Below are 16,539 nucleotides of genomic sequence, written 5' to 3'. Positions count from 1 at the left end.
TGTGAGATTTACACCTTCATAGCCGCCACCTGAAGTCCGGCACTGAGCATTTTTTAATGGAAATCCTTTCCCTCAGGGTGTAAACCAAACACTCTCTCGCAGCTGATCCTCTGTCAGGAGCATAGGGACATAGCAGCATAGGAAGTAGGAGCAGAAGTGGGCATTTCAGCCCCTCGAGCCTGCTCTGCCATTCAATCAACTCATGGCTGATCTCTTCCTAGTCTCAATCCACCTCCCCATCTGTTCCCCATATCCCCTTAACCCATTTTCTATCAGAAATATATTTATCTCCTTCATGAAACCATTGAATGATGTTGATTCCACCGTACTATGAGGCAGTGAGTTCCACAAATAAACCATCCTCTGCAAGAAGTAATTCCTCCTCATCTCAGTTCTAAATCTACCAACCTATATCTGTAATATCACATTCTAGATTGCACCACAAGGAGGAACATTTGGTCTACATTTACGTTTTCAATCCTTTTTAGTATTTTATGTACCTCGATCAGATCCTCTCTCATCCTTCTGAACTCCAGCGAATATGTGCCCAAACTGTTTAATCTCTCCTCATTCGTTAACCCTTTCATTCCCGGAATCAATCTGGTGAACCTTCTCTGAAACGTCTCCAATGCCACCACATCCTTCCTCAAATAAGGAGACCAAAACTGGACACAATATTCCAGATGTGGTCTCACCAACACCCCATGCAATTGCAGCAACACTTCTCTACTTTTATACTCCAGTCCTTTTGCAATAAATGCTAACATTCCGTTTGCCTTTTTAATGACATGTTGTCCCTGCATACCGACTTTCTGGGATTCCTTTGCCCAGGCACATCTTGAGTTTGCTTTCCATTTAGATAATTCATCTGTAAAATTTTTATCTCCTCTTCACTGCTTGCTTTCCCATCTATTTTAGTATCATCTGCAAATTTTGTTATGTTATACCCTGTCCCTGCCTGCAGACCATTTATATAGATTGTAAATAGCTAAGGTCTGAGGACTGACCCCTGTAGCACCCCGGTATGCAAGTTACAGTTCACCGGACACAGAAGGACCCATTTATCCCAACCCCCTGCTTTTTGTCAGTCGGCCAATCCTGAATCCAATCTAGTACTCTACTCCCATTCCCCTGCGATCTCATTTTCTGCATCAGCCTTTTATGTGGCACCTTATCAAATGCCTTCTGGAAGTTGAGATACCACATCCACAGGTTCTCCATTATTCATCTTGCTGGTTACATCCTCAAAGAACACCAGCAAGTTTGCCAAACATAAAACCATGCTGACAATGGTGGACTGAGCTTTGTCTTTCCAATTGTTTAGTCATCTCCTCCTTAATGATTGCTTCCAACAACATCCCCACCACAGAGGCCAAGCTAATTAGGAAATAGTAGGTTCCTAATTTTTGCCCCTCTCCCTTTTTGAATAGCGGCATCACATTAGCCTGTTTCCAATCCATTGGGAGGCTTCCAGAATCCAGGGAATTCTGAAGTATCATATCCAATGCATCCATTATCTCTGCTGCCACCTCCCTTAATGTGGAGATGCCGGCGTTGCACTGGGGTGAGCATGGTAAGAAGTCTTACAACACCAGGTTAAAGTCCAACAGGTTTGTTTCAAACACGAGCTTTCGGAGCACTGCTCCTTCCTCAGGTGAATGGAGAGGTATGTTCCAGAAACATATATATAGGCAAATTCAAAGATGCCAGACAATGCTTGTAATGCGAGCATTTGCGGGTAATTAAATCATTGCAGATCCAGAGATATGGGTAACCCCAGGTTAAAGAGGTGTGAACTGTCTCAAGCCAGGACAGTTGGTAGGATTTTGCAAGTCCAGGCCAGATGGTGGGGGGTGAATGTAATGCAACATGAAAAAGATGCCAAAAAATTTTCTAGGCCTCGGTTTGAACCTCTGATCAATCTTTTTACATGTCTCTGCATTTTCCAAGATTTATCCCAGCGATGGGAGGCTATCTTTGGTGCATGTTTGTTCAACACTCACCTGTATGCCAGCCCATGGATGTTTACACCTGAGTACTCTGCTGCAATGTCTTCCCACATGCCCTTTGGTAAATTGGGAAACAAACCACTCTTTCAGCCTAGTGAGTCACATTGTTCACATCCCAACTACATAAGAATATAAGAACTAGGAGCAGGAGTAGGCAATTCAACCTCTTGAGCCTGCTGCGCCATTCAATATGATCATGGCTGATCTCTCTGCCTCAACTCCACTCTCCTGCTTGTTCTCTATAACTCTTCAACTCATGATGATAAAAAATCTGTCTATCTTCTCCTCAAATTTACTCAATGTCCCCGCACTCTGGAGTAGTGAATTCCATAGATTCAAATCCTTTTGCGAGAAATAATTTCTCCTCATCTCTGATTTAAACCTACTACCCCTTATCCTAAAATTGTGACCTCTCATTCCAGATTTCCTCACAAGAAGAAACATCCACTCCATGTGTCTTCTTTGTCAAAACCTTTTATCATCTTATGTACCTGAATGACATCGCCTCTCATTCTTCACAATGGGAGAGTTTAGGCCTTAACTACTCAATCTCTCTTCATAAGACAACCCCTCGGGCTGGATTATCCGCTGCTGGGATGCTCCATTTTGCCAGGGGTTTCCTGACAGCATGGAGCTGCCCCACAATGGGAAACCCCATTGACCAGCTGGCGTAACGGAGCATTCCGCCGGTGGGGTGAAACAAAAATGTGGCGGGACAGAGAATCCAGCCCCTCATCTCTGGAATCAATCTAGTGAACCTCCTCTGAACTGCCTCCAATGCAACTACATCACTCCTCAAATAACAGGATCAAAACTGAACACAGTTCCATGTGCGGTCTCACCAATGCCTTGTAGAGTTGCAGCAAAACCTCCCTGCATTTATACTTTATTCCTTTAGCCATAAAAAGGGCAAAATTCCATTTGCCTTCCTTATTACTTGCTGTACCTGCATACTAGTTTTCTTCTGCACAAGGGCAGCCAGACCCCTCAGCACCGAAGCACTCTGACTTTTCTCTCCATTTGAGTAATAAGTTCCCTTTCCATTTTTGCAACCACTGACCCACGTTAAACACCATCTGCCAAATTTTGGCCCACTCGCCTAACCTATCAATATCCATTTATAAATTTCTTATTTCCTCATTGCAACTTATTATCCCACCTATTTTTATTTTTTTTAAAAATAAATTTAGAGTACCCAATTCATTTTTTCCAATTAAGGGGCAATTTAGCGTGGCCAATCCACCTACCCTGCACATCTTTGGGTTGTGGGGGCGAAACCCACGCAAACACGGGGAGAATGTGCAAACTCCACACGGACAGTGACCCAGAGCCAGGATCGAACCTGGGACCTCGACGCCGTGAGGCTGCAGGGCTAACCCACTGCGCCACCGTGCTGCCCTTATCCCACCTATTTTAATGTCATCTGCTAATTTGGCTACAGTACCTTCTATACCTGCATCCAAGTCATAACATATATTGTAAATAGTTGGGGCCTGAGGGCCGAACCCTGTGGCACCCCACTTGACCAGAGTAAAAAGCCTGGGCTAATTCATTGTTGGTTGACTAGGGAGAGTCTACAGTGAGTTAACGAGCACGTTCTTCCTAAAAGGGAACAAGTCCCCGAGCGAGCGCGTTTATCTGCGTGTCTCACGGCACTCACAGTGCTGAGAAACACATGACTATTCAACTCAACTCGCTTTGAATAAGGGGCCTAAACGGAGATGGCATGGCCGAAGCTGCACAGAACCCCATTTTTACAATGGGAAGCTCCACTCGCCGGAACTCCCCGTTGTAGCCATTTTTAAATGGTGTCCCGATATCCGAGGCCCTGAAAAAAAAACCCAACCCGAACGCAAAATGAGAGTGGCCCCCGGCCCTGCCCCCCAACCTTCGAACACTCATGACTGGCAACCCCTGCCCAATCGCACATGTGCAAAAAATGTCAGCTTGGCACCTTGGCAATGTCACCCTGGCACCCTAGAAGAGTCCCTGGGTATAATGCCACCTGGGCTCCTTGGCAGTGCCAGGCTGCCACCCAGTTGGCACTGCCAATATTCCAAGCTGGCACTGCCAGGGTACCCAGGCGGCACCAGCAGTACCAGGGCACCACACTGCCCAAAGGGCATGCAGCTGGGGGCCTCTGATCCCCATGGAGACCACCATGAGTGCCGTTCCGTCTGGTCCCCATTTGTGGGACCAAACAGCACTCATCCAAGGCGAAGGGATTGAATCCCAAAACCTCAGATACCGTGGGAATTTGCACATTAGAGTGAAGCTTATTGTCTCGTTTTAATATGCAGATTTGCTGTAAAGTGATCCTGCCCATTGTGGGCGGGAATCACATCATAACATCTCACAAGATTGCGTTGAATCTTGTGAGGCATTGCAAGCCGGGTAGATCCCGGGAGTGGGGTCTCCTGGTTTTCACTGGTCACAGTGCACCACAGCAAGCTGCTTTTCCATCGCAGCACAGCCGGAAGACTGCGCCCAACGTGTTTTCAACTTGAGAAGATGATGTTATTGCTGGGTGGAGGTAGGGTATTCAGACATTTTGAGAAAGCTGCTGAATTGAGGTCTAGAAGAGTCCACAAGGAAGGTCTTTTGTTCTCACAGTTAGATAGTTGAAAAAATAATAATATTGTTTCAAGCGATGCAGACTTGAACAAGGAGGAAGTTGAAACCGCTTTTTGAAGACATCTAGCCAGAGTCTGCAGTGGTTCTAACAGGAGCCAAATCTGTTATGGAGAGCTAGTATTAATCTTCTTTAAAATTTCTTATTGTTTCATTAGGAATTGAGTAGAAATGTTTATAGGGTAATTGTAAGCTATTTTTGGGTGTGATGCTAAAGATGCTAATATTGTGCTAATAAAATGTTGTTTTTAAAATACCAAATCCCTGGGCTGGATTCTTCGGATTTGTCCACTGCAAGATCACCATGGATAGGACGGGGACCATGTAGAGGTCCGATGACGTTGAGTGGGAAATTCCGATCACAGGGCAGGCGCAGCCAAAGAATCCCACCCTCTATTTCTTTGTGCAATCATTCCTGAAGCAAAGTATTCTTTCTGCGCAGTCTTACAAACTAAACTAAAACATTGGGGTTTCGGCCTAGTATTGAAGCCACTGTTGGTGTCTGGTCTGGGATCACTAATAAAGTACACCTAATGCCCTGTGATCTTACCTTCTGTATTAACCTTTTGTGCAGCACCTTCTCAAATGCCTTCTGGAAGCCCATTATCCACTTAGCTTATTACATCTTCAAAGAAATCCAACAAATTAGTCAAACACTATTCACTCTTCATAAAACCATGCTGACTCTGATGGATTGTGATTTGACTTTCAAAATGTCCTGTTATTACTTCCTTAATAATGAATTCTAACAATTTCCCAATGACAGATATTAAACTAACTGGTCTATCGTTGCCTACTTTCTGCCTCCCTCCCTTTTTGAATAAGGGCTTTGCGTTAGTTTTTTTTTTCCAATCCATTGGAACCTTTCCTGCATCCAGGGAACTTTGGAATATTATCATCAATGAATCCACTGTCTCCACTGCCACTTCCTTTAAGACCTGAGAATATAGGCCATTAGGCCCTGGGAACTTGTCAGCCTTCGATCCCAATAGTTTGTTTAGTACTTATCCCCTATTCATTGTTCCAAATTTGTTCGTTTCTGTTGCTTCTGTATGACCTGTTACTATTAAGATGGTACTAGTGTCACTCACCGTGAAAACTGAGGCAAAATATTGATTTAGCAGCTCCGCCATTTCTGGGGTCCCCACTATTAACTCCTGGTCGCAGCCGCCAGGGGGCCAATGTTCACTTTCACCACTCTCCTTTTATATACTTATCAAAGTTTTTGCTATCCTTTTTAATATTTTCTGCTAATTTTCTGTGCTCACCTCCAAGGTAAGTGCACTGTCACACTTTAATCCAGTGGCTGTGACTTTCTGACAAAGAGACAGGGCCTCTTCATCAGTATTATGCTGCTGCTCTTGCTCTCAGGGCTAGATGTGTGGGAACTCCTGACTCCACCTCCTGCATATTCCAATAGCTTTTGTTTTTGGAAGCCAGCAGAGGTTGCTCTCCACAATCCCAGATATAAGATTGAGATTTTGCATATTCTGTGGTCCTAACTTAATTTCTAACCCTTCTTGGGAACTGTTATCAAATTTATCGCAGTTGCGTGACAACAAGATCATAGGTTTTTGATTCCCATGTGATTCGATGTTAATCAAGACATAAGTGGATATGTCTGTTCAATGTTTGACAGCTACGTAACTGACAGAATATAAATACGGTACACATGTTTGCATGTACCTTTTTGTAGATTGCGATTTAGCATGTGTATGACTACTTGCGTGAGTTTACAATTATGTTAGTTGGTATGTAATAGATCGAGATGAAATACTATTTGCTTCTGCTTTGCAGGTTTGGGAGAAAGATAGTTCTGTTTGGAACCTTGGCTGTACATACTGGATTTGGCATGCTTCAGGTCTTCTCTCCAAACTGGGAAATATTCTGCATTCTAAATTTCCTTATGGGTCTTGGACAGATTTCAAACTATGTGGCTGCCTTTGTTCTTGGTAAGGCTCAACAACATTCAGTACTTTTATTAGTGCTTTTCTTGTTGCCTTTGCTCCTTCTGTCACTCTCTGTGTGACATGAGGTTCTGGTTATTGCACGTGGAGCCCAAAGGTCTGGAAGGAGACCCAAGGAATTCTGAGGCCTTGCTTTTTTTCCCCAATTTATTTCTGTGCACAATTGGCCAAATAAGTGCTGAAATGTGACCAGAAGCAATGTTCCTGCTGGGAGTGTAAACCAGAGGATTACTGAATGGCCAAAAAAAAGTAAAGCATGGGAAAAGATGCACAAAATTGTTTGACAAAACAAAAACAATCCTAATGTTACAAATCAGACACCTAAAACCCTTAGGACATAAACACACGAGGTCCTCTCCTGGAACCAGAATTTCAAAACTTTTTGTCACTATCTTGTGAATACCTGGAGTTAAATATTTACTGTTTTGCTACCATCCTCCAATGATTTCAGCTTTCAGCTGTATCTCACTGCCTCTGATGTTTTTCCATGAAATAATTTATTCTTATTATCCGTAGGCTCAGATACCAAATGTTTTTCCAGGTCTGTTTAAGCCTCTGATCATTCATATAACATATCTTGGAATTTCCCAATATTTATCCCAGTGTTTGTTTGTTTGTTTCTTTATTGTCACACATACCGTGGTACAGTGAAAAGTATTTTTCTGAAAGCAACTCATTTAGTACATAAAAAGAAAAGAAAATGCGTAATAGGGCAGCACAAGGTACACTATGTTAAGACATAGACATTGGCATTGAGTGAAGCATACAGGAGTGTAGTATTAATCAGGTCAGTCCATAAGAGGGTCGTTTAGGAGTCCGGTAACAGTGGGGAAGAAGCTGTTTTTGAATATGTTCGCGCGTGTTTTCAGACTTTCGCATCTCCTGCCCGATGGAAGAAGTTGGAAGAGTGAGTAAACTGGGTGGGAGAGGTCTTTGATTATGCTGTCCGCTTTCACAAGGCAGCGGATGTTAGCTTCAGGCTGCTGTTGAATAAAGAATCAAGAGTTCTGTTCCTTTTCCCAAACACCTTTATTTTTCTTTGAGCACACTCAGCACCAAACTGAATCAAATCAAACCAAATCACATCACATCCTCCCAAGGCCACCTGTAGCCTCTTTGCATATTAGTGGCAATTATTGGATCAATGAGACATCTAATTGGAATGGTTCTCAACCCATTCCTTAACAGCGGGAGGTGTAGATAGAGTCAATGGAAGGTTTGTGTGATGGACTGGGCTGTGTTCACGACTCTCTGAAGTTTCTTGCAGTCTTGGGTTGAGCAGTTGCCATACCAGGCTGTGATGCAACCAGATAGCATGCTTTCTATGGTGCATCTGTCAATGTTGGTACGTGTTAGCGTGGATGATGGGAGATGAGGGAGATGGGAGGCTATCTTGCTGGACAGCCAATGCACTTTGGCATGCTTGTCAGTTCAGCACTTTGCTGTATGTCAGCTGATTAATGGTTACAGCTGAACCCCCTACTGTAAAAGCTGTTTTCCCACATGCCCTCTGGTGAGGTGGCAAGAAATCTCTGGTGAGCTGGAAAGAAACCATGATTTCAGGCTGGTGACTGGCCATGTTCAGATGTCAACACTGTGTTCACCTCCCAAGGTAAGTGCAGTGTCAATTTGTAATCTCCTGACTGTGACTATCTGTCTGATTTAAGGGGTGTCTTTTCATTGCTGCTAAGCTTTGCACTTGGTCTCCTCTTACTGGGTGTGCTCAGCCGCGCAGACAACACTTCTTGGACACTTGAAAGCAGGAACTCAGGAGAAGGTTAGTATGAGAGGAGGAGTGTTGGCTGAAGAAAGAGGTCAATGGTTACATACTCCAGCTGCTCACTCATCACACCAATTGACAGGATAAAGGTGTTTTGGGAATTGCGAAGGGGTATAATGCAGGAATATACACTATTGTCAATGTTCTGCGCGTCTTTGGATTCTGTGGGCTCCGTTGCAACCTTAGCGGGAACCATTTTCTTTGTAGGACTTGAAATGCAGGTAAATGTTTCCCTCACCACCTTTATTCTGCCTCCTTCCATGGCATAGCATCTTCTCCTGCAAGAGAGAGCAGAATGTCGTGATTTGAGTAGCAATGTGTTTAGGTGATGCACCTGCCTTGGCTGAATAACTGGATATACATAGAAGCAGTGAGTGTTGGGTGTGAGGTTGGCACTATTGGCACGTGTGAGGTGAATAATTTGAATGTTCGGCTTGACCCTGAATGCCAGGAAGTGCTATTAAGTGAGTGATGGCAATGTGGTGAATTGAGCAGGATAAGAGGCTGGTGGAGCGGTGAGAACGTCATGTTACACAGATGCATTCACTGATCTTGATCACCTATTTGAGATAATGTTCAGATGGAAGACGTCTGGCCACCTGCTCCCATTTCCTTCTGTAAAGGGGTCTTGGATAGTCCCCTGGTCCCTGTGGAACAATGGTGTCTCTCCTTATTCTCACCTACTCCTCCAATGCTTCCAATGTAATGCCTGCCAGTCTGGATCACTCTGTCTCTGCTGATGTACGGTTTGCAACATTTTTGTCCCACTTCCCTTGAAAAGGCAGACAGCAGAGCTGTCAGCAACATTGAGAATAAGTGCTGGAGGTACAGAAAGTGCCCCCAAAATCATTCCAGTAAAGTGGGTGAACAAATTTTGTGTCTTAACCACCTCAACATGAATGGGCGTGGGCACACCACAAATCATGGCTCATTCCTAAGGCGTTTGAATTTGCCAAGGACTTGGAATTTTCAACTCCCAGACTACGCTAAAATTGATTATTCTGTAAGGACTGTGCCATCCATCTTGTACATTTTATGAATCATTAACGGATAGCAGATTAAGATAAGAATTCTTGTTTGTGGTCTCATTAACAGATTGGATCAATAAGCAATTGCCAACACTGCATTTGCCAACTCTGGCTCTCTAACCACTTGAACCTTCCCAGTTTATATTTGGTTTATTAAAAGTCCCACTAAAATTACAGCTCTGTTCTCACCTACCTGAAATAGTGGTGGAATCAGCTAGAAAAAGGCAAGCGGGCATTTATTTGATGGAAATTAATTTTCAGGGATAACGGGAGATCGTTAAGGTGCTAGACCAAATTTAGCAGCCCTTTCAAAGAGCTGACACAGACATGATGGATCGAATGGCCCCTTTTTTATGCAATGTCATTCTCCACCTTGTAGTTTCAGTGAGAAAACTCACTCTGATTTCATCACATGGTCGGTTGAATACCATTCGTGTTAAGCTTCTGGGTACGAAATTCATTGCGTACAGCAATACCAAAGGAACACAGAATGGCCGCCCGCTATCAGGTGCTGCCGATCCAATACTGTTTATCTTGTGTTACCACCTGTATCCAATTTCTATTCCAAGATGCCTAATCTTTTCATTTTATCACTTTCTACCTGTCACATGATCAACTTTAAACCTCCAAGTGTCCATTACTCTGTAATAGCATTTTCTCCCACCCTCCTCCTATCTGTGAGCAGCATCAATGAGAGCTACTCCGCACGTACTGTAAACGCCGTTTGCATACTATTAGTAGGTCGGACCCGGTATTGTCCAGGGTCTCCGCGATGCTCTGCCTCCACCAGTGGGAATTCGTGATGGCGAGATTCATTTGTGCTTTTAAAAATTGGGGAAACAGGCGCCGTGGCTCATGAGGGATGCAGCCGACACTCTCAGCCATGGCCCGCTGTGACTGGGCCACACTCTGAGTGCCGCTGCAATGTCCAGGTGGCTCTGGGACATGGCTGTCTGTGATGGGACAGCCCTATCCTGGGCCTCGGCCAAAGCCCATGGCCAAAACCTTTGCCCCCAAGGCGTCCATCACAGACGCCACCCATGCGGTGTTGGCCTGGGTGACACACATGGTCAGCATGACCTTCTACTCCTGCACACGGTTGGACTCCTCCAACTGTACCTGCAGGTTCTGAATGCTTGCCGACAACCTCTCATGCAGTCCCTGGCTCTGTGACTGGATCTCCACAATTGATGGGACCGTACATTCCAGAAACCCATCTGGACGGCAGCTAGTCCGTGGTGTTGGCCTGCTCTCCAATTGGATTGAATTGGATTGGATTTGTTTATTGTCACGTGTACCGAGGTACAGTGAAAAGTATTTTTCTGCGAGCAGCTCAACAGATCATTAAGTACATGGGAAGAAAAGGGAATAAAAGAAAATACATAATAGGGCAACACAAGATATACAATGTAACTACATAAGCACTGGCATCAGATGAAGCATACAGGGTGTAGTGTTAATGAGGTCAGTCCATCAGACGGTCATTTAGGAGTCTGGTGACAATGGGGAAGAAGCTGTTTTTGAGTCTGTTCGTGCGTGTTCTCAGACTTCTGTATCTCCTGCCCGATGGGAGAAGTTGGAAAAGTGAGTAAGCCGGGTGGGAGGGATCTTTGATTATGCCCCCTGTCCGCCCCCTCAGGAAATCCCACTTCCACCTGTTGTACCAGAATATGTGTGTGATGAGCACCAGATTGTGTCCCAAGAGCCTCTTCATTAAAGTGCCCAAGCGAGGTGAGTGTCTCTGGGACTGTGGAGGGTGTTGGAGACAGCTGTGATGGGAAATCAGTGTCATCACCGGACTTGAGTTCCGGGATGCAAGTTTATGGCTTCCGTCCATGTTGGGGTCATCGTCGTCGCTGGTCATCACCTGGGGTTCTGGTTGTGGCAGGGGACAGGGGACACCAGAAGGGCCTGTGCCATTATCAACTCCTGCACAAGACAAGAGGCATGATTGTATCGTGACCGGGGGGGGGGGGGGGGGGTTAGTGGTTGGGGGGAGATGGTGGGGGCCTGACACATTGGGAACTGCAACGCAGCGTGGCCTTACTTCCTCACCCAATGCTGACCTCCGCCCCAGTGACTCCCCTTTCTTCAGGCCCTCAACCATGTCCAATGCCCTATGTTCTGCTGCGGTGGAGGGCTGCAGGTCCAGCAGACCTCCTCCAGTCTTCTCCCGCTCTTGACGGATGTCAGCGGCCTGCTCCTAGAGGGGTGGTTGGGGGGCGGGGGGTGGGGGGGGAGGAAACAAGAAAATGGACAATGTTGGACAGTACACATTCAGCCCAGGGGGTGGGTGGATGGCGGCAGGTATGGGTGCTGGCATGTGGTGCAAGGCAGGAGTTCAGTTGTCCTCCAGAGCGTGTGTGGGGGGGGGGGGAGGGTTGAGGTGGTGTTATGGGTGTGTGGGACAGGGTTGGTGCTAGGGACACAGTGCTCGTAGCACCATGTGCAACACTGTCAGGACTGGCCAGCAGTGCCGAAAGAAACTTTGCATCCTCCTCAGGATAGCCAGGGTGGGTAGGTAGCACTGTGTCCCTACATCAACCCCATCCCACACATCGGTAACACCTCCCCCCCACCTGCCACACTAGAGGTGAGAATCAAGCCTGGTGCTGTGAAGCAACAGTGCTAACCACTGTGCTACCATGCCGCCCAATTTGCTGATGTAGAACTCTACTAATCCTGTCCTGGCATCAACACTTATCTCCATCTCTATGCCTCCTAACTTTTTAACTGATGTACTGATTTTGTCAGTCTGGCATATAGTGTACAGTTCTGGGCACCATGCTATAAAGATGTGAATGTGTTGGTGAGATCATAGAAGACGTTTTCTGTTATGAGGATAGATTGGAGAGGTTGGGAGTGCTCTCCTTGGAGAGAAGAAGGCTGAGAGGAGATTTGATTGAAATGTTCAAAATCATGAGGGAGCTGGACAGAGTTGGTAGGGAGAAACTGGTCCCCCTCGACGATGGGGAAAATTGTTCCCCAGGTAAAAGGAACAAGAATGAGAGGTCACAGATTTAAGGTGATTTGCTAAAGAAGCAACTGTGATGAGAAAAAAATGAGTGATTCGGGTCTGGAATGCACTGCGCCTGAAAGTATGTTGGAGATGGGTTGAATTGATACACTTGAGGGTATTGGATGATTATGTGAATAGAAACAATATGTAAGGGAATGGCACTAGGTCATTATGCCAATTTGGAGATCCAGTACAGGCACAATGGGCCAAATGGCTTCCTTCTGCGTCGTAACAACCCTCTGAGCCTTTGATTTTGGATAGCATCAGAAATTGATTCACTAATATGATTTCTTTATACATTTTGTGTGCAGACTTAAGGAATAGTAAAAATAAAGTGGTGTGTAGACTCTTTGTAGTAGGTCTGAAGTGGGACTATATAAGTTCTGAGATAAGACAAACATAACAGAGACAGTGCAGTTTTAATGAGGGGATTGCAAATTTCAGGTAGATTGGGATTTGCAGACGATCAAAACATGTCATGCATTTCCTGAATGTTCTTGGAACAGTTTCACATTCAGGAACCATATTAAATTTAGCAATGAGTAATGTTGCAGCCTCATGATGTTTGTACATGGACCTAATGGCATTCATAATATGATTGAGTTTGATGTAGTGTTTGATTGGGGCGAAATGTGAAACAAACTACTCAGTTTCTTGATTAATCCTTTACAGCTCATCAATGACTTTTGAAGTGTAGTCACTGTTGTAACGTAAAAAAACTCAGCAGCTAATTTGCGCTTGGAAAACTTGATAACGATCAGATAAAATAACAGATGATCTGTGTTCAAAACGTAATTTAATTTGATACAGAACCAGTTTATACTCCCAAAGGGAAAATGTTCTATTTGCCTAAAGGGAAAACCATGAACTAAAGAGATGAGAGCCAATTTAAGACTCAAAGAAAAAGCATACACACAAACCAATGTAAATGGAAAAGATACAAGAGGGGGAAAAAAAGGTTTTAAAGCAGACAGTGGTTGAGGGGGACGATGTTCTTGCGCTGGAGAAGGATCGCCTCACGCTGGGTGCAGTCGAGACAGAGACAGTGGGTAAAAAAGAAATCACTGCTTATAAACTCACCTGCGCAGTAACCTGCTGGCTCAAGCAAAGAAAGCAGTGCCTGTATATTCCTGGGTAAACCACATCAGCTGGGTTTAAACCCCTAAGGTTAGCACGGCTGCCTCACGGCGTCGAGGACCCAGGTTTGATTCCGCCGTCTGTGTGGGAGTTTGCACGTTCTCCCCGTGACAGCATGGGTCTCATCCTCACAACCCAAAGATGTGCAGGGGTGGATTATCCATGCTAAATTGCCTCTTAATTGGAATTTTTTTTTAAAAAAAGCATCTCACCAACATCCTGTTGCCTACGGAGATGCTTCATGAAGCAGGATCCTCAGTAATCCTCAATGCACTCATGGCAATATGCCTGCAGTGTAGTAAGAGATCTCTGGGAGGACATTCATTGCTCAGTGGTTCTCATCTTGATGTCTGAGGTTTAATCATAATCCGTACTGCAGTATTTTCGTACCGATAATCGTTCATGCAACACAAGTCTTCAAGCTTCATTAACATACTGAGTCTCCAGCTGTGGCATGTGTCATCCCAGAAATGCTGACACTCCACCTCAGCTTTAACTACTCTAATCTTTGATAATAGATAGCACACATTTGAGCTTTAAAGTTTTGCTGTCATCCTAGTCAAAGTCTCCACATTTTCATTCCACAAGTTTGTCTCATCCAAAATGAAATAGTTACCCTGATGCCATTGTAACTAGCACATAAATTACCTTAAATGACCAGTTTAGCTCAGTTGGTTGGATGGCTGGTTCGTGATGCAGAGCGAGGCCTGCAGTGTGGGTTCAATTCCTGTACCGGCTGGGGTTATTCATGAAGGCCCCACATTCTCAACCTTGCCCCTCGCCTGAGGTGTGATGATCCTCAGACTAAATCACCACCAGTCAGCTCTCCCCCTCAAAGGGCAAAGCAACCTATGGCCATCTGGGACAATAGTCATTTTACCTTACCTCATGTTGAATGACCATCTGAGAGCTGGCACAGGGTTACTGTAATGAATACGAGCACAGTATCCTCCGCCTGGTCCATTGGCAGTATCCTGCCAACTGAAAGTCCAGGATGTGAGGCCTTTACACACACTCCGTACCTCACATAGTCTTACCATCCAGCGTGAAAAACGAGGCTCAACATGTGTCAATGAGGTCCATAGCTCTGCAGCTTGGAAGTGGGAAGGTGTGAACTGACACTGGGGTGATTTTTTTTTGGTGTAAAGGCATACATTAGATAACACTGCAGACTGCACTGCCAAGAGAGTATAAGAGCCCTGGTTTCTAGTTCATAAGTAAAACACATTCCAATCTGCTAGACATAGAACATAGAACAGTACAGCACAGAACAGGCCCTTCGGCCCTCGATGTTGTGCTGAGCAATGATCACCCTACTCAAACCCACGTATCCACCCTATAGCCGTAACCCAACAACCCCCCCCCCCCCTTAACCTTACTTTTTAGGACACTACGGGCAATTTATCATGGCCAATCAACCTAACCCACACATCTTTGGACTGTGGGAGGAAACCGGAGGAAACCGGAGCACCCGGAGGAAACCCACGCACACACGGGGAGGACGTGCAGACTCCGCACAGACAGTGACCCAGCCGGGAATCGAACCTGGGACCCTGGAGCTGTGAAGCATTTATGCTAACCACCATGCTACCGTGAGGCCCAAATTGACATTACAGGTCGGCCAATGAAAGATTCATTGACAGAGGTTGACTGCAATGCACGTTAACATTTAAACCTCTGCACTTCATGTTGAGCACTCTTCAATGCAGTAGTATCAAGAGACTCATGTTATGATTCCAGACCAGACCCCAACAGTTGCTAGGATACTGGACAGAAACCCCAATTTTGTATTTTATTTTATTTATAAGACTGTGAGGAAAGGATACTTCACTCCAGGAGTGACTCCAGGCACAAATAGGGATATGGGCTGGGATTCTCCCGGAATTGGCGGGGTGGCCTGTACTGGCGCCAAAGAGCGGCGTGAACCACTCCGGCGTCGGGCCGCCCGGAAGTTGCGGGGGCTAGACCGGCACTGGAGGGGTTGGCGCCATGCCAACCGGCACTGAAGGGCCTCCGGCTGCACGAGTTGGCATATGCACAGAACTGCCAGCGTGTTCTGGCGCATGCGCAGAATTGCCGGCGTGTTTCCTGCGCATGCGGCAACTCCAGGGGGTTTCTTCGCGCCGGCCATCGCGGAGCCTTACAGAGGCTGGCGTGGAGGGAAAGAGTGCCCCCATGGCACAGCCCCACCCGCAGATCGGTGGGCCCCAATCGCGGACCAGGCCACTGTGGGGACCTCCCTGGGACCGGATTTCCACGCCCCCTCGAGGACCCCGCAAACTGCCCTCCAAGCCAGGTCCCGCCGGGATGGACCATGTCCATTTTACACCGGTGGCACTGGCCGAAAACGGGCGGCCGCTCGGCCCATGGGGGCCCGGAGAATTGCCGGAGAGGCCACTGCCAACGTCCCCCGACTGGCGCTGCCGATCCCCACCCCCGCCTGAAAACCGGCGCCGGAGAATTCGGCAGCAGGCGCCTGAGCAGCAGGGCGGGATTCACGCCGCCCCCCCCCCCCCCCCCCGGCGATTCTCCGATCCAGTGGGGGAGTCGGAGAATCCCGCCCATGGTATATTAAAACAAACTTTATTACTAAAACGGTATTAAACTAACTTCAAAATCATAAAATATGTAGCTTTTAATTAACAGTTAAACAATGCTTAAAAATAAAATGAAACACTAACTACAACTGCTATCTTTTTTATCACCAATCAAACAAACCTATCTCAGATCAAAACCCACTTTTAACTGGAGTTAACAAGCACAAAGGATTTGCCAATCATTGCATAGAGATCCTTTGAGACGGCTTGAAAAGAGACACCCTGATAGAATAATGCAGAATCACTGGCCGTATTCTTCAGAAACTGCTTCTCAGCTCACCTTCCAGAGAAATTTTAAAACTCCCCATCTGGCTGCTTCAGCCGCTGGCTCCTCCCATTAATACATCATCTCTATCCTACCAACTGGGTTA

At 45.9% G+C, this 16,539-nt stretch overlaps 1 protein-coding gene across 2 annotated transcripts in view; it reads left to right on the top strand.

Annotated features, from left to right (window-relative positions):
- LOC119965335 (solute carrier family 22 member 5-like) overlaps positions 1–16,539 on the top strand; it is a 90,030-nt gene that overhangs the window by 17,280 nt on the left and 56,211 nt on the right. For both annotated transcript variants that reach the window (XM_038795958.1, XM_038795957.1), the window contains one exon: positions 6,438–6,592. In XM_038795958.1, the coding sequence (XP_038651886.1) occupies positions 6,438–6,592 (155 nt within the window). The remainder of the gene's footprint in view (positions 1–6,437; positions 6,593–16,539) is intronic.

This window comes from Scyliorhinus canicula, chromosome 4, assembly GCF_902713615.1.
Source record: "Scyliorhinus canicula chromosome 4, sScyCan1.1, whole genome shotgun sequence".
In the NCBI taxonomy this organism is placed as follows: Eukaryota; Metazoa; Chordata; class Chondrichthyes; order Carcharhiniformes; family Scyliorhinidae; genus Scyliorhinus; species Scyliorhinus canicula.
Note: the sequence above shows the minus strand (reverse complement) of the source record. Positions and strands in the feature narration are given on the sequence as shown.